General features: G+C 36.6%; 1 protein-coding gene and 2 pseudogenes across 1 annotated transcript in view; 2 read left to right on the forward strand and 1 right to left on the reverse strand.

The window, feature by feature from the left end:
• Taf4b (TATA-box binding protein associated factor 4b) overlaps positions 1–18,907 on the reverse strand; it is a 130,652-nt gene that overhangs the window by 102,080 nt on the left and 9,665 nt on the right. Inside the window, exons 2-6 of the mRNA XM_026388091.2 lie at positions 13,845–13,990; positions 12,588–12,695; positions 7,288–7,449; positions 7,067–7,189; positions 1,121–1,210 (exon numbers count right to left, since the gene is read on the reverse strand). Of these exons, the coding sequence (XP_026243876.2) occupies positions 1,121–1,210; positions 7,067–7,189; positions 7,288–7,449; positions 12,588–12,695; positions 13,845–13,990 (629 nt within the window). The remainder of the gene's footprint in view (positions 1–1,120; positions 1,211–7,066; positions 7,190–7,287; positions 7,450–12,587; positions 12,696–13,844; positions 13,991–18,907) is intronic.
• LOC113182227 (small ribosomal subunit protein uS8 pseudogene) lies at positions 1,597–6,581 on the forward strand (annotated as a pseudogene).
• On the forward strand, positions 5,334–5,434 carry LOC113182258 (U6 spliceosomal RNA; annotated as a pseudogene).

The following is an 18,907-nucleotide window of genomic DNA, read 5'->3' on the forward strand; positions in this document are numbered from 1 at the left end:
CGTGACTTATCCTAATCAATTTAGCTACCTACTCAGGAATACTTTCTGGTGTTAAAACATCTTATGAAAACGGGATGCTTACATCTTCCTTTCCACTCCTCTTTCATGAAGCAACAAAAGGAGTTTTTAAAGCCTCCTAAATCTCCCCTAGACAACTAACCCAAAAATTTCAAAAGGCAACTCCTCATTCTATTATGTCAAAATTTATGGGATGAGTTAGGCATGGTGGTGCACACCTGTCATCTCAGCAACCTGGGAGGCTAAGGCAGAAGGATCAGAAGCTCAAGGTCACCTTTACAATTTGGTGAGACCCTAAACAACTTAGCAAGATCCGGTTTCAAAATAAAATATTAAAAGGCCAGGTGCAGAAGCCTGTAATCCTAGTGGCTCAGGAGGCTGAGGCAGAGGACAATCTGAATTCAAAGCCAGTCTCAGCAACTTAGTGAGGCCCTAAACAATTCAAGAGACCCTGTCACTAAATAAAATATTATAAAGGGCTGGGGATGTGGCTCAGTAGTAAAACATCCCTTGATTCAATAACCCTACCCCCACCCCCAAAAAACATGGCTTTTTGGTTCATTACAGCCCAGACTCTTTAATGACTTTATACATTTCAATTTAATTCCTTTTTAACTTCTGAGAATATAAATGGGATATTTTTAAGTCTGCAAAAATAAGCTCCTATTATCCAAGCTACTGCAATCCAGATTCTATATACTTCAATAAACCATAGGTTATGCCTAACAATATAAATTAATTTTTTAAATTCTAATTTTCCCACCAAATTTGGCACTATTATGGTTTATCACTCTAAGAGAACATGAAATTTGGACAAATTAGAAAACCCTATTTTCTCACAATCACAAGAATTGGAATGTATTCCTGTACAATTGTTAAACAATATAACATTATATTCACGAATGAGATATTACTCCTGTTTTCTCAAAATGTTCAAATGAAAACAATACTATGACTGAGCCTTACAGTTTACAAAAGTACTAAAGTTCCTTCTCACATTGTTATATCTTCACACTGAATTACTGTCATGTTGAATATTCAGGTTTCAAATTATTTTAAAGAAATCTAATCCATATAATTTCTTCAAAGAATGTGACTCTACCTTAAGAAAAGGAACTAGATGAGGCTGAGGTGAAGACTTCAGTTCAACGTACAATTTCCTTGTAAATTCTTCTGCTTCAATTTTTGCATCCTAAAGAATGGGAGAAAGAAAACACATAGGTCTACAAATTTTCAGAATAGGCAAAGCTAGGGATGGTGATGCACAACTGTAGTCCCAGTTAAAATCATAAGGGTAAAGAAGGAGGATCACTTGAGCGCAAGAGTTTGAGGTCAGCCTGGACAGCATAGGAAGACCCTGTCTTTTAAAGAAAATTTTAATTTAATTTAAAGATAAAAGAAGCAAACTCTGGTATAGCTCAGTGCTTGGTTGCATGCATGAGTCCCTAGGATTGATCCTCAGCACTGCACAATTAAATAAAGAAAGAAGGCAAAGATTTGAAGCTTTTCACAAGTCCATCATTACATGGGAGCATTTTTTTCATTCACCAGAGAAATTAGTAAACCTAAATAATAGAAATGTATATTGAAAGAGAATACATTGAAGGAATGATTTTTCTTCTTGTGGGGGTGGAGGACATTCCAGTAAAAAAAAAAAAAAAGTGAGAGAAGAGCTACATTATTACATCTTTCAAGAACAATTAAGAAGTAAAGACACAGGAGTTTCTTAGGATAGAAAGAAGAAGTTATCTGGAGGACTTTGAAGTTTTTGTTTTGTTTCTATAATTATTAATTATCTTAAGCAAAGATTATATTTTTAGAGTAATACTGAGTCCATAATAGCTGTCCCAAAGAACTTAGGAATGTTTACTTATTATTTTATATTCTAAGCACTTCAGGGATCTGTAAAGTTTAAAATATTTTTACATTAATACTAATCTTTTTTGCATTTTTCACTGTTGAAATATACCCTAAAGCTGTAAAAACAAGAACATGTAAAACTAATGGGAAGAAGCAGTAGCAAAGTGAAATAGTTGTCATCATACTCTACACTGCTGTGCATTTATAGTTATGAAAAAAATTATATGTTAGTTTTACTTTAAAACATTCTCTTTTTTTTGGTGGTGGTGGGGGGGTGCAGGTACCAGAGATTGAACTCAGGGGCACTCAACCACTGAACCACAGTCCCAGCCCTATTTTTATTTTGTATTTTATTTATTTAGAGACAGGGTTCTCACTGAATTGCTTAGCGCCTCGCTAAATTGCTGGGGCTGGCTTTGAACTCCCAATCCTCCTATCTCAGCCCCCAGAGCCGCTGGGATTACAGGCATGTACCACCGCCCCCAGCTAAAACATTCTTGATGTAGTAAAAATTAGTATTATTAAATCTCAACTCTTCAGTAGACAGACATCTTTTTAATATTGTAGATAACAAAGTGGAGGCCACACATAAAGGACTTCTACTGCAGGCCAAAGAAAGATGCTCACAGAAAAATAGTTTATGATTGAATTACTAGCTAAATTAGCAGCTTTTTTTCCATTTTTGCTAGAAAGAATTACGAAACAACTGTGGTTATTCAGACTTGGATATTTAGAAAATACTTTCTCAAAAACAAATAAAATGAACTCCATTTCTATGAGGAAAGCAATTGATAGTATTTATTGTTAATGATAAAAATTAAAGCTCCCAAGACAAAATAATAATTTGTTTGTTTGTTCAGTACTGGGGATTGAACCCAGAGATATTTACCCACTGAGCCAAATCCCTAGCCTTTTTTAAAAAAAAATATTTTTTTGAATTTTAATATTTATTCTTTTTTAGTTTTCGGTGGACACACATCTTTGTTGGTATGTGGTGCTGAGGATCAAACCCAGGCCGCACGCATGCCAGGCGAGCGCTCTACCGCTTGAGCCATATCCCCAGCCCCTTAAAAAAAAAAAAAAAATTTTTTTTTGTTTTTTAGTTTTTGGTGGACACAATATATTTATTTTATTTTTATGTGGTGCTGAGGATCAAACCCACTGCCTCATGTATGCTAAGCAAGTGTTCTACCACTAAGCCACAACTCCAGTCCCATCTCCAGCCCTTTTTTTTATATTTTTTTAAAAAACAGGGTCTTGTTCAGTTGCTTAGGGCCTCACTAAGTTGCAGAGGCTGGCTTTGAACTATGTTCCTCCTGCCTCAGTCTCCCCAGCCACTGGGATTACAGGCATACACCACCACCCATGGCATAAATTTGGAAAATATATAATGACTTCTCCTAGCCTGATAGCTTCCCAGAACTTAAAAAAAAAAAAAAAACTCTTGACAAGATCATTTGGGAAATTAATGAACATGATATTTGGTATCTTAAATAAAGTATAAAGTATGTGAAAACATTTGGAAGATCTGTATAACATAACTCAATTAGTCAACATTTTCCAAATGATCGATGCATACTATTACAAAAACCACACAAAAACCAGTCATTCTCCTAATACTCAACAAAATAACACATCACAAAGTAAAGTAAATGTAGAAGCAGGCCTGAGAATCCAACTTCCTATTATTTAAGTCAGACATTAAAAATATTTACAAAATGCAAAGCAATGTCATTTTTCTCAATTTTGTTTTGAAAACTACAGCTTTTATTTAAATGTTATTTATGTGGATATATAAAGGGTTTATTATTATTTTAAAACCTTTCTGTTTTAATTTCAGGTCCACAAAAAATAAAATCCCTTGAGGAGTCCCCAGTTTCTAAAAATATACAGGCATCCTGCCAGGTACAGTGACACATACCTATAATCCCAGCAACTTGGGAGGCTGAGAAAGGAGGATATCAAGTTCAATGCCAGCCTCAGCAACTTGGTAAGGCTGTAAAAACCTTATTGAGGGCTGGGGCTGTAGCTCAGTGGCACAGCACTTGCCTAGCATGTGTGAGGCACTAGGTTTGATTCTCAGCATCACATAAAATAAATAAAGGCATGCTATCTACAACTATATTAAAAAAATAAAAAATTTTATTGAGACCCTGTCTCTTGGGCTAGGGATATAGCTCAGTTGAGCGTGCTTGCCTTGCATGCACAAAGTCCTGGGTTCAATCCCTAGAACACACACACACACACACACACACACACACACAAAAAAAAAAAAAAAAAAACACAGAGACCCTGTCTCAAAAAAATTAAAAGGGTTAGGGATGTGGCTTACTAGCAAAAAAGTGTCTAAGTTCAATCCCTAGTACCTGCATGCCCCCCAAAAAGAATATACAGCTATCCTGAGGCCCAAATGTTTGAGAACTATTTATCTTAAGTTAGAAAGAATATTTGCTTAATTCCTAACTATTGTTATCTGTCCACAAAATTCACACAAATCTTTTGCATTAGAAACATTAAAATGTTTTATGGGATCTATGTTCTTTTTCATTACAACTCTCCATCTAGGAAATTTCATTTCTGAGGAACAAGTCATATTTACTTTCAAAACTAAAATACTTTGAAAAGGAAAAAGCAAAAACCCAATGTTTACTTTTCAAAATGTACTCAAATTCATTCAAAGTATAAAATTGTTCATATGACTTAAATTTCTAAATATATAAAATTAAAATACTTTCCCAACTGAAAAACTAACTTTAAATATGCTCTATTTTTAATGCCTGATAGGAAGCATTTTTAAAAGTCATAAAGAAGACATCTGAATAAACTATGTTTGTTTTCCTGGATAATATTTGAAAAAAACATATACTGGGAAAAAGTGACCACATTTATATAATAAATACACAAAAATATTAATTATTTGATCATAGAAAACTGTAAATTATGAACAGTTTAGAAATCCAAAATAGGGGGCTGAGGTTGTGGCCCAGCAGTGTAGCGCTCACCTAGCATGTTCGAGGACTTGGTTTCAATCCTCAGCCCCACATAAAAATAAATAAAATAAAGGTATTGTATCCAACTGAAACTAAAAAATAGATATTAAAAAAAGAAACCCAAAATAATGTTTACCTATTATATTCCCAGTATATGTCTTAAGCACAAATGAAATATATGATAATTTCTACTCCATCCTATATTATATGGAGTATTTTAACTGAAAGAGGATATAAAAGATCAAAGATGTATAATATGGTGGCTAAAAGATACTTGGCACTTGTAGAAACCTCAGAAATTATCACATTTACTCTTCTCATCTTACAAGGAAACTAAGGCCTAAAAATGTTAATTAACTTCCACAAGTCCTACAGCTTGGTGTTTGGAAGTCTGAGAAATTAATTTCATCATTTATTGATAGCTGGCTTTCTGGCACTCTGCAATTCTAGTGACATTTTCCATGGTTGCTTTGGTAGCACATATATTAAAACTGAAATGATAAAGAAATTAGCAATAGTCCCCACGCAAGGATGACATGCAAGTTAGTGAAGCATTCTATGTTATAAAAAAAGGTTTTTTTCCCTAATAAACCAAAGAGTCAACCTTCTCTCCAAGGCCTTTTTTTTTTTTTTTAAGAGAAGGGAAACAAGGCTGGTATAGAGAAAATAATATGTATCAAAATATCATGTTATATATGCATCTTATATATGCAAAAAAAAAAAAGCAATATTAAGAAAAGGAATGCAACTGGCAGAGTTGTCCCAAGCCTGTAATCCCCGGGGCTCAGGAGGCAGAGGCAGGAGGATTGCAAGTTCAAAGCCAGTCTCAGCATTACAGTGAGGCCCTAAGCAACTTAGATCCCATCTCAAAAAACTTTTAAGAAGAATTGGGGATTTGTCTAAATTTTATCATCATTACAGCACTTTTAAGAAGTAAAACCAGCCCCTCCCATTCTCTTTCTCCATCTTTCCTTGCCACCAGGTAGTGTGCATGAATGTACAGGCCCATGCTCTCAAGAACATCAACAATACCAAAAAAGAGATGAACACCAGGTCCTAATTAGGCCATGCTCCAAAGTTATTGTCCAGTTTCTAACTGTGATGATGAAGCATGCTTACACTGGTGAATCTGAAATCACTGATAATCACAGAGCTCAGAAAATTGTTGTGAACCCCAAAGGCAGGTTAAACCAGTGTGGAATGATCAGCCCCAGATCTGATGTACAGCTCAAAGACCTAGAAAAATGGCAGAATAATCTGCTCCCATTTTGTCAGTGTAGTTTCATTCTACTGACAACCTCAGCTGGCATCATGGACTATAAAGTATCAACACAAAAACTTTTTCACACATGGGGCTGGGGCTGTAGCTCAGTGGTAAAGTGATTACCTAGTACATATGAAGCACTGGGTTTGATCTTCATCACCACAAAAAAAATTTTAAAAACAAAGAATTTGTTTTTGTTTGTTTGTTTGTTTTTTTGTTTTTAAGAGAGAGGAGAGGGGGGGAGAGAGTGAAAGAATTTATTTATTTATTTATTTTAGTTCTCGGCGGACACAACATCTTTGTTGGTATGTGGTGCTGAGGATCAAACCCAGGCCGCACGCATGCCAGGCGAGCGCGCTACCGCTTGAGCCACATCCCCAGCCCAAAGAATTTGTTTTAAAAAAAATTTTTTTCACACTGTAGGGAAAATCCTGGGATACTTTTTCTAGGGATATAAAACAAATACAAATAAAATGCCTCAATGGACTCAGCTTCTTAAAAAAAATAAGAAGAAGAAGATGCAAAAAGAAAGGTTTATCAAGAAATACCTTTAAAATAACATTATTAAAAATATAGAGAGGGCTGGGGTTGTAGCTCATTGGTAGAGTGCTCTCCTTGCATGTGGAGGACACTAGGTTTAATCCTCAGTACCACATGAAAATAAAATAAAGGTATTGTGTCCATCTACAACTAAAAAATATTTTTAAAAATATATAGAGAGGGCTGGGATTGTGGCTCAGTCCATAAAGTGCTTGCCTCGCATGTGTGAAGCACTAGGTTCAATCCTCAGCACCACATAAAAATAAGTAAATAAATAGAAGTATTGTGTCCATCTACAACTAAGAAAATATTTTAAAATATAGATAGATAAATAAATAGAAAGATTTCCAATTTTCAATGATAAACCTTGCAAGATTTTATAGTACTAACTTACCAAAAGTTGTTCTACCAGCTTCTTCACATTCTGCCCCATTTCTGGAGACTGTGATCCACTGCATGCTAGTTTTATTAACATTGCCAGGAAGTTCTTACATTTCTTCACGTTTTCTAGCATTGTCTACATATGGAAAAATAATCACAATTGTTAGCTAGCAAAGAAGAATCAAGAACAATGGTAAGGAACTACATTAATGCAAGGTGCAAGTGAGAGCTCACCGGAGAAAGATCAGTCTGAGCAGCTGCTGAATTCTCTGCTTTCAGATTAGGTTCATTTGAAGGGGTAGATGATGATCCCACACTTGAAGTCTTCAAGGTAGATACAGTATTTGCCGGCTTTACAGGAGTAACTGTGACAACATTGGTTGGCACAGCCATAGACTGAAATTAAATTTTACGTATTTAGAAATGCATTACTATGATACCTAAGTGGGCATCTCATTTCACCCTTATCAGTTTACAAATGAATCTTGACATCTTTGCTTTTATGTGATGCTCTAATAGTCTACGGCAATGTAATGATATTATAAGAGCTCTTAATTCTACCAGATCTGGGTTACATTCTCATCTACCTTCTGACTCTTCATTGCCACCTACTGCAATATTAAGTATAGGCAAGTTATTCTCCTAATCCTGATTACTATTTGAAAAAAAAAGATAATAATGGTACTTACTCTTCTAGGGTTGTCTGGAAAATAAGTACAATACAAGCCCTTAAAAATATCATTAATGCTTCTTCCAAAGTATATGAAAAAACAAGTCTTTATATGAAAACAAAGAATTTCCTGTCCTGCTATTTTCTTTTTCTTAAGTATAAAGCAGAGTGATCTACTGATTATCTTATATTCAGATATGCTGTTTTTATATAGACATTAAACATAAAAATATTACAAAATGTGATATTATTTTCACACTGAAAAGAATTTATTTTTTCTACACTATATCAGAATGAAGTGTGACTCTAGCACCACCTTCAGGACAAAAATTTTAATATAAGAAATCATGAGCTGGGTAAGAACACATTGAAATAAAGCAACAGTTTTATTTTTAAAACAAACACTAAAAGTTACATGTTGTAAGAAAAGTTTGAGGGGCAGAGGGGAAAGAGTAGAATTCATAATTCACACATAAAACTAAATATTGCATCATTTTAATCAAATTGCTTGTGTTCTATAGGCATACAATATAGAAAAGGTCAGGTTGCTGTTATCCTCTACAAAATTTCTTTCTATGATAGTCAAGATAGCTCAATCTGAGTGTACACCAAAATTGTCCATTTGGGAAAGAGCGGCACATATATCAGACAAGAATGTTTTGAAGGTAAAAAATGAGAAAGAAATTTAAAAGTGCTGATCAATGATGAGGACTAGAACTAATGATGTAATGGTAAAAAGAGATGAAAATTAAAATTACAAGTAAATTAGTAAAATTTAATTAAACGTCAGAGAAATCCTCACAGGCAACATCAAAATGATGTTGATCTTATTCTGCACTCCAGGGACAAATACTGTGCATATTCTTCTAGAAATTTTCTAATTAACATTTAGGTTTATAGACAGTAAATAAGATTATTTCTTCAGAGTCTACCTTATAATAAGGCACAAACTCTCTGTAATACTATATTTAAGAAATTGTCACTAGTATCACAAAAATACAAAAGTGTAATCTGGAATTCTAGCTACTGATTGTGATGGCTTTTGATGACTGATGGGAAGGGTATCTCCGGGAATTACTGTCCCTCTACCTTATGAAGCAAAATAAGGTCCAATGAAATGTGAGTTCAGGAAAAGTATCCTACTGTTTGTGAGTAGTAGACTTACTTAAGGCATTTTACTTTCCTTGTCAATAATTCATCCTTTCTCTAAGCTATAGTTCCTAAAGGGCCCACATGTTAAAAACTTGGTCCCTAACCCATGGTGCTATAGGGAGATGGTAGAATCTTTGAGAGGTAGAACCTAGTGGGAGGACTTCCAGCCACTGGGAGTGTGCCCTTGAAGGGAATACTGAGGCACAGCTCCTTCTTCCTCTTTTTTGCTTCCTTGCCATTAGGTGAACGGGCCTCCACTCATGTTCTTGCCATGATATACTGCACAATCAGTCATGGACTGAAACCCCCAAAACTGTGAGTCAAAATAAATCTTTCTTCTTTTTAATTTGTTTTATCACAGTAATTTGTTACAATAATGTAAAGCTGACTAGCACATTCCAGCACAAATCTGTCCTTAATGGTCCTTTCTAATATAGCTACTACCTGTACCTTAAAGGATACATGTACCTTCCATGCCAATCTCATGTATTAAGGGACACAATGACGTATAAAATCCAGGTCTTCTCATCACAGTATTGGACAGCTGTTCTTAAACTCAATCATAATTCTACCTTAGACTCAATATTCTACCAGCCAAGGATATTTCTATTCTTTGCAAGACTGGATTACCCTGATTAGGCATATCTTGGGTACAAAAGAGAAAAAAATAAAATATGTGAATAGAATTTTTGTGAAAAGAATCTGTGTGAAAATCAGTTACACATAGAGCTAGTAAAATGAACTATATTCAAATTTAGCGGGCCAAATTACATTTCAAGGAGGGTCATTTTTTGTACCTGTCTGAGGTTGTTCATATTGAATTAGAAATTCTAATTTTAAATCAAATTATTTGCACATTGACATTCTAATCTGACAACTAGCCAATTATATCTTCATCTTTAATATAACATACAACTGAACATTAAAGGATGGGTGCATATAACTGTAGCGCCTCAGAAGGCTGAGGCAGGAGGATCTAGAGTTCAAAGCCAACCTCAGCAACTTAGAGAGGCCCCATCTCAAAATAAAAAAATAAAAAGGGCTGAGGATATGGCTCAGTGGTTAAGTAACTCTGGGTTCAATCCCCAGTACCCTAAAAAAAAAAAAAAGAACACTAAAGATTTCAAATTATTTTGTGTGTTATATTTACTATAGTGGAACATTTTTAACAATGTCTATCTAGGGAGAAAGCTCCTGATAAAAGGATGTTTGTGCTGCAACTACTGATGGATCCCCAGTTCACTAATGAATTACTCCCTAAAGGTAAGGCAGAAGACTGAGGAGACCTTGTCAGAGAGACTCTGGGATCTGATAGAGATGTTCCCTAAGAGGATATGGTCCACAGTGAAAGCCACTTTTGATCTTTCCCTCTTTGAGTCTCAAAAAAAATGTACAGGTTTTCCAGGGAAGCCTTGCAGACTGGGACCACTTTCTTTATGATCCTGGTTCTTCCTGTTGTATTCAAGACTGAGACATTGCAAATGGAGCAAGAGCAGCAATGGCGGCAGCAGCAGATACACTTAGGGCTGAACACAAGGCTGTCAGTAGGAAGGGGAGGAGCTATACCTTCCTTTCCTGGAAAGAGCAGATTATTACTGCTATAGTTGACCTGTCTTTGAAAGAAATGTAAAATTCAATTATGTTTGGACTGCTGATTACTTAGTAAGGTTTTTGTTTCTTTTTTTAACTTTGGCACACTGATCTAAACCTGGTAGGAAGGATTCTAACCTAATGGTCTCATGAAGAGACTCCCAATTTGCATGCTGTCCTATTTTTTCTTGTCCTCATTCTGATACCAGAAAACAACTGTGCAGATGGTTATTCCAGCCCTGGCTACCCTACCCTTTCCAGTAAATTGCTCCAAACTAGAAGATCTCCTCACTACCCCACTATAGGGTAGAAACTCATGCCCTGTAATGGGAGGGAAGGATTCCTGACCATTAATGACTTTTTTCCCCTTATAAACAATGGAGATTTGGGGGCTGGGATTGTGGCTCAGTAGTAAAGTGCTCGGCTAGCACATGAGGCTCTGGGTTTGATCCTCAGCACCACATAAAAATAAACTAAAGGTTTTTGTGTACACCTACTACTAAAATTTAAAAAAAAAAAAAGAAAGAAAGAAAGAAATGGAGGGGCTGGGGTTGTGGCTCAGAGGTAGAGCGCTCATCTGGCACATGCGAGGCCCTGGGTTCAATCCTCAGCACCACATAAAAATAAATAAATAAAATAAAGGTATTGTGTCCATCTACATCTAAAAAATAAATATTTTTTAAAAAAGAATAGAGAGATTTGTTGGGGAGGGACATGCACATAATATAAAAATGACAAAGTGCATTACATCTGTAGTGTAAAGAACCAAGATTTTCAATGTATACTGGAGAAAGGGGAGGCTGATGGCAACTTCAGCCACAAAATGGGGACAATGTGGATTATGAAGAACAAGGCAGGGGCTCATTTCCTCTGTACATTTTGGCTATTAGACCTATGTGTTAAGGGGGGGGGGACTCACTTTGTATTTAAATATTAAAATTTATTCCAACTTAAGAAAAAAAAAAGTATAATTTTGGCTCCCATCCTTTACCTCTTCCCTTATTTTCCTTCCTTTCTCCTCTCCACCCATGCTCTCGTGCCACCAGATCCCTTCTGCCATGGGACTAGGCCCTTCCCAGATGCTGACATCATGCTTAGACTTCCCAAACTCCAAAACTGTGTCAAACTTTTGTTCATTATAAATTAATCAGTCCGTGGCATTCTGTTATAGCAGCAAAAAATAAACTCAAACAGAAACAAAGACAAATATTGGGATGAATCCACACAGACTCCTCAAGGATGAGAATCTGTCCATGCTACCAGGTAACTACCAAGACCAGCATAGTTGGTAGTTAAGAGTGAGGATAATCTAAAATAGAGGGAGAGAGAGATTATTACTATCATCTGCAGCCTAAGACCCGCTGAAGCAGTGGGACTATAGTTCATCCCATTAACCTATCTTCTTTGTTTCCCCAAGGAAGAAACCCAGTAGAATCCCAGAACCATTGGTCTCTGAGGTGTATACCTGTCTAGTTCTCCACTTGGAAATACATCCAAATGAGGTAACAAGTAGACTAGGATGAATCATCACAAGGAGACACTGACTGGTATTGTTCTAGCTGCTGGGGAAATGCAACTGGACAGCTTCCACCTGACAGGTCCATTAGGTTTCCCTCTGATACAGAGAATCACCTTGTTCAAAAGTACAATGTTCAGTGAATCCAAATCCAATGACTAATCCCAGAGCAGGAAGTAAGGCCCAGCCAACCATGTTGGCCCACAGTGGAACAATACTGATAAGTAGCATTAGCTCCAAAGTTCTCCACCAGGTTGACTCAGGCTTCCCCGGGTCTACAACTAGTTTATACTCACTCTCCTTCCCCTTCACAAGTATTGATCCCTAATAAATATCTCAAACACCAAATTCTCTAAGCACCTGCTTCTAGAGACTATGATATAAGGCTATTAGGTGAATTTGTATTAATACATTTAGTAAAAATGTATCCAAAAAATACATTTTGTTGTTTCCTATACCTCTAACAGTCCCAGTTTGATAAGTGTCAGCTTTATTAATGAATTGCCCTCTTTGATGTCACAGAATCAACAACTTACACATATGACAGGAACTAGTGAAATAATAAAGATGAGAGAATGACATGACCACACATAAATCACAACTTACTTGTACTGAGGAAGGGTTCGAACCAGTGGTTGCCACAGTAGTTCCTATCTGAGCCAACTTTTTAACAGGTGTCACAGCCACTTTCTTGATTAATTGTGAGCTAGAATTCTTGGGAGTGAGGAACAAGATAACACAAAGCCATCAGTATAAGTAATTTAAAATCAATCAAATTATGAAGAACATTAGAATACTTTACCATAGCAAATTTGTTATAACTGGATTTATAACCTTATGGTTTTATACACATTCTATACTGTAACCTTACTGATCAGCCAGGCATGGTAGCACATGCCTGTAATCCCAGAAACTCAGGGGGCTGAGGCAGGAGGATGGAAAGTTCAAGGTCAGTCTCAGTAACTCAGCCAGGCCCTAATGAACTTAGTGAGACCGTGTCTCAAAAGTAATAAATAAAAAAGGGCTGGGAATGTAGCTCAGCAGTAAAGTACAGAGTATGGTTCAATCCATAGTACATCCCCCCAAAAAAGATTCTGTCACACCAGATAGGCTTCAGTTATATAGAAAAATTATCAAGTACTTAAAATAAATCATTTCCTAATAATGCAAAACTAATGAAATATGGTAGCAGACTTCTATATTTTAACAACAATTTCTGTAAGGTATGAATAAAAATGAATACTAAAAATATTCATTTATATACTATTTCACCACGAATTAAAACTGAAGCAGATGTTTATTTTCTTTCAAGATGCAAAATGCCCTTTGAACATATCCTTTGAGGACTATAAAATCTTTTGAGTATGAAGATTAAATGTTCATTATTTTAACAGTTATCAAATGACAAAACCCAAAAAATCTTGGTTAAATTAGCATATCGAAAGAAAGGTGTTTGGGGCTGGGGATGTGGCTCAAGCGGTAGCACGCTCGCCTGGCATGCGTGCGGCCCGGGTTCGATCCTCCAGCACCACATACAAACAAAGATGTTGTGTCTGCCAATAACAAATAAATAAATAAATATTTAAAAAAAAAAAAAAAGAAAGAAAGAAAGGTGTTTAATTTAAAAAGTTGAGCAGAATTATTTCAAATTATGTTTACTGGCAAAGATAACAGGTGGGAAATAAGGAAGTTTAAGATATATTACAGGGGAGGGGCAGGGGTTGTGGCTCAGTGGTACAGTGCTTGCGTAGTATGTGTGAGGCACTGGGTTTAATCCTCAGTATCACATAAAAATAAATAAATAAAAAATAAAGGTATTGGGTCCATCTACAACTAAATAAATTTTTAAAAAAGATGTATTACCGGCATTGTACAGATTTTGACTGTTTGAGCATTTGTTGGTGCTGCTGGCCTTGCAGTTATGTTACTTGTGGTCTCAGCTCTTGTAATGGCTTGCTGAGGAGATACCAACATCAACTGACCACTGTTACTTTTGATCAAAACTGTTCCTATAGTTAAAAAAAAAAAAAGACCTCAGTTAAAAAATAAAATAAAACATAACCATCACATATTGTCTTCTCCCATTTCAACACTATAAAAAGCTCTGAATAAGTACTTGGTATATAATAAATTCCACATCCACTAATTATCCAACAAAAAATGGTAAAATGTTTTCATTCAAGTTATTTAAAACATTTAAAATCTAAACATTTGACAAAGATACTCCTGAAGAAGACAAAATACTTTTCTTTGATATCAAAACTATAAAGCTATAGTAAATAAGATGGTATGATAACAGCACAAGACCACAAAGCTGACTAAAGAAACAGAATAGAAAACCCCAAAATAGGTGTATCAGGATATGTCATACAGGTTGAGTGTCCCTTACCCAAAATGCTCAGGACCAGAAGTACTTCAGATTTTCTAACTTTTTTAGATTTTGGAATATTTGCATAGACTTAACCAGCTAAACATCTCTTTCCTGAAAATCTAAAAATCCAATATGCTCCAAAATCCAAAACATTTTGAACACCAATATGAGACTCAAAGTTCAGATTTTATATCAGAGGCTCAACCTGAATCAAATTTTCCCAGGAGACTGTACACTCTTGAGAACAGAAGTGACTATTCAATATATGGCCAATTAGTTGTCTTATGGGAAAGATGAAATTGGACACCTATTTCACACACATTCACTAAAACCCTAGCACATTAAGGAATATAAAGGTAAAAATAAACAATTTAACTCTTAGACAATGTGGAAAATTATCTTTTGAATTTGAGATAGGGAAAGACTTCTTAAATAAGTAAAGCCTAACACATTTAATTATATTAAAAGAAATTCCAATTCGTAAAATTGGAAAAAAAAATAAGACACAAATGGACATAGTGACACACACCTGTAATCCCAGAAAAATTTGAGTGGCTGAGGCAGAAGGATCCCAAATCCCAGGTCAGTCTCCTCAATTTAGTGAGACCCTGTCTCAAAATTTAATAATTAAAAAGAGCTGAGGATGTAGCTCAGCAGTAGATCTCCCTTGCTTTTAATCCCAGTTCCACAAAAAAAAAAAAAAAAAAAGATAAGACACAAAATGGAATACTGGGTGCAGAGGTGCAGATCCGTACTCCCCACAGCTCAGGAGGCTAAGGCAGGAGGATCATGAGTTCAAAGCAGCCTCAGCAACTTAGAGAGCCCTAAACAACTTAATGAGACCCTGTCTCAAAATAAGGGCTATAGACATGGCTCAGTAGCTAAGCACCTCTAGGTTCAATTCCTGCTACCCATAAAAAAAGACGACAACAACACAAAATAAAATATACTAAGGGACAAGTATTCAAAATGCACAAACAAATGCCAACAATAGGGAAAGTTAATTAAGATCCTGGTGAGATATCACTTTTTATCTATTTAGATAGGCAAAATTTCATTAGTCCAACAATACTAAGTGCTAGCGATACATATCAACAGGAACACGATCAATCTTATTTGGTGGTACCATAATTTAGTACAATTACTTTGATCAACTTTATATGACTGCCAAATTGATTTTCATTTGTACATCCTATAATCCATTATTTCTAACCTAAAGAAATTCTTGTCTATAATACAAGTAACAATAAATATTGGCATACATTACCAGTAGGGCTGCAAATTGATATAACCACTCTGGAAAACAGTATGTAGATTCCTCAGAAAACCTGAATGAAACCACCATTTGACCCAGTTATCCCACTACTCAGTACAATACTGAGTAGTACCCAAATGACTTAAAATCAGCATACTATAGTGATGTAACCACATCAATGTTTATTGCAGCTCAATTCACAATAGCTAAGCTATGGAACCAGCCTAGGTGCCTTTCAAATGGATGCAGAAAATGTAGTATAGATGGTGGAAGGGGACCCTCATCGTTATACAAAATACATGTATGCAGATGTGAGAAAAAAAAAAGAACAGTGTTACCTTAGATTAGGTAGAGAGAAGTGATGGGATGGGAGGGGAGGGGAGGGGATCGGGGGATAGGAAGGATAGTAGAATGAAATAGACATTATTATTACTGTGTGTATATATATGACTGCATAACCAATATGATTCTGCAACCTGTACACTCAGAAAAATGAGAAATTATATCCCATCTGATTCAAATGTATGATATGTCAAGGTCATTGTACTTCATGTGTAACTAATTAAAACAAAAAATTTTAACAAACGGGCCAAGGACCTGAACAGACAATTCTCAGAGAAGGACATACAATTAATCAACAAATACACGAAAAAATGCTCACCGTCTCTAGCAGTCAGAGAAATGAAAATTAAAACCACTCTAAGATACCATCTCACTCCAGTAAGAATGGCAGCCGTTATAAAGTCAAACAATAACAAGTGCTGGCGAGGATGTGGGGAAAAGGGTAGACTTATACATTGCTGGTGGGACTGCAAATTGGTGCAGCCAATCTGGAAAGCAGTATGGAGATTCCTTGGAAAGCTGGGAATGGAACCACCATTCGACCTAGCTATTCCCCTTCTCAGACTATTCCCCAAAGACCTAAAAAGAGCATACAGCTACATCGATGTTCATAGCAGCACAATTCACAATAGCTAGACTGTGGAACCAACCTAGATGCCCTTCAATAGATGAATGGGGATTAAAAAAAAATGTGGCATTTATACACAATGGAATATTACTCAGCACTAAAAAATAACAAAATCATGGCATTTTCAGGGAAATGGATGTCATTAGAGCAGATTATGTTAAGTGAAGCTAGCCAATCCCTAAAAAACAAATGCCAAATGTCTTCTTTGATATAAGGAGGGCAACTCAAAACAGAGCAGGGAGGAAGAACATGAGAAGAAGATTACCATTAAACAGAGACGAGAGGTGGGAGGGAAAGGGAGAGAGAAGGGGAATTGCATGGAAATGGAAGGAGACCTGCTTTGGTATACAAATTACATATAAGAGGAGGTGAGGGGGAAGGGGGAAAAAAACGAGAGAAATGAATTACAGTAGATGGGGTAGAGAGAGAAGAAGGGAGAGGAGGGGAGGGAAGGGGGATAGTAGGGGATAGGAAAGGCAGCAAAATACAACAGACACTAGTATGGCAGTATGTATAAACATGGGTGTATAACCAATGGGAATCTGCAATCTGTACATGTGGTAAAAATGGGAGTTCATAACCCACTTGAATCAAATGTATGAAATATGATATGTCAAGAGCATTGTAATGTTTTGAACAATAATATATATATATATATATATATATAAAAGAAAATGCAGTATAAATACACAATATAATATTACTCAGCCATAAAGAATGAAGTTATGGTGTTTGCTAGATCTGGAGATTATCATGCTAAGTGAAATAAGCCAAACACCCCCACCCCAAAGAAAAACAAAGGTCAAATGTTCTCTCTGATATGTGGATGCTAATACACAATAAGGGGGAAGGAACAGAAGTTCACTGGATTAGACAAAGGGGAATGAAGGAAACAGAGAAGGGATGGGAATAGGAAAGACAGTAGAATGAACTGGATATAACTTTCTTATGTTCATATATTCTGCCACGCTACCAGCGCGAGCTTCATAAAAGAAGGTTCGATGCATAAGAAATTGCTAGTGAGTTTTAAATTAAAGAGACAGACTCTCATTTACCTTTAACCCCAGCTCCAAGAAGGCTTCTCCTAGCTCCCGCCTCCAGCCACCTAATGCGGTGGCAAGGTTTACAGAAGAGACTAGCAAGAGAGGGAGAGCATGCCAGGGAGTGAGCTTTTATTGGGGAACAAAAAATTCAAGGGAAAATCCCATCCAATGAAGGTTAAGGGAGGCAGCATCCCAAGGTAAGGGCCGCTGATTGGATCTTCAGGTCAGTGGACAGGCACGCCTCTGCACGGACAAGCCCTGGGACCTGGGAAAGGGTGTGGGATGGCTTTAACACTGCTGTGTCTAAGCGCCTCTTACCCAGCCAGGGAGGTAACTCAAATCACGTGGGAGGATGGCCTCCCACAATACATGAATACAGGACCAGTGTGATTCCACATCATGTTCAACCACAAGAATGGGAAGTTATACTCCATGTATATGTCAAATTCTTGTCCATGTTAATAGAGACTCAAACAAAACATTCAAAGCTGCAGTTCTACTTCCAAGTGTAGGGCCAGGTGTGAAGGCACACGCCTGCAATCCCAGGCTCCGGAGGAAGAGGCAGGAGGATCACCAATTCAAAGCCAGCCTTAGCAACTGCAAGGCACTAAGCAACCAATGAGATCCTATCTCTAAATAAAATACAAAATAGGGCTGGGGATATGGCTAGGTGGTCGAGTGCCCCTAAATTCAATCCCCGGTACCACCCCCTAACTTGCGCGAGCACACACACACACACACACACACACTCACACACACACAAAAAAGAAACAAGTGTAACTGTTGAAAACTATTTTAAAACAACCATTTATAAACTTTGGAAATTTCCCTAAAGCATACAGAAAGTGACTACACAATTATTAAAGAAGATCTATCAAAAATTCACCAAGAATATTAAGAATCTGTGGCATCTAAATTATGATCCAAACCCATTCCCATTCTTAGCACAGAAACTCCACACTGTGTCAGTTTAGTCAAGAACACAAGCCTCCCTCTTGCCTAAGCTCCCAGTCAAAGGCCATGGGACCTTCCTGGGAGGAGCAGACCCCAACATTTCCCATCCCCAACTACACAGTGAAGAAGATAAAGTTTAAGCCACACAAGTGTGTGGCTCCCGGCTCCGTTCTTTGGCCCATAAAAGAAGGCTCTACTTCAGGGATAGCATAATGAGAAATACTTGGGCACCCATGACTCTAACCCCAATCCTTTCAGGGTAGTTTCAGAAACCACCTGTGGGAGGGACTAGATGTCAGACTTAATGTATAAAGATTTCACAGTAATCATTAT

This window comes from Urocitellus parryii, chromosome 13 (assembly GCF_045843805.1).
Source record: "Urocitellus parryii isolate mUroPar1 chromosome 13, mUroPar1.hap1, whole genome shotgun sequence".
Classification (NCBI taxonomy): Eukaryota; Metazoa; Chordata; class Mammalia; order Rodentia; family Sciuridae; genus Urocitellus; species Urocitellus parryii.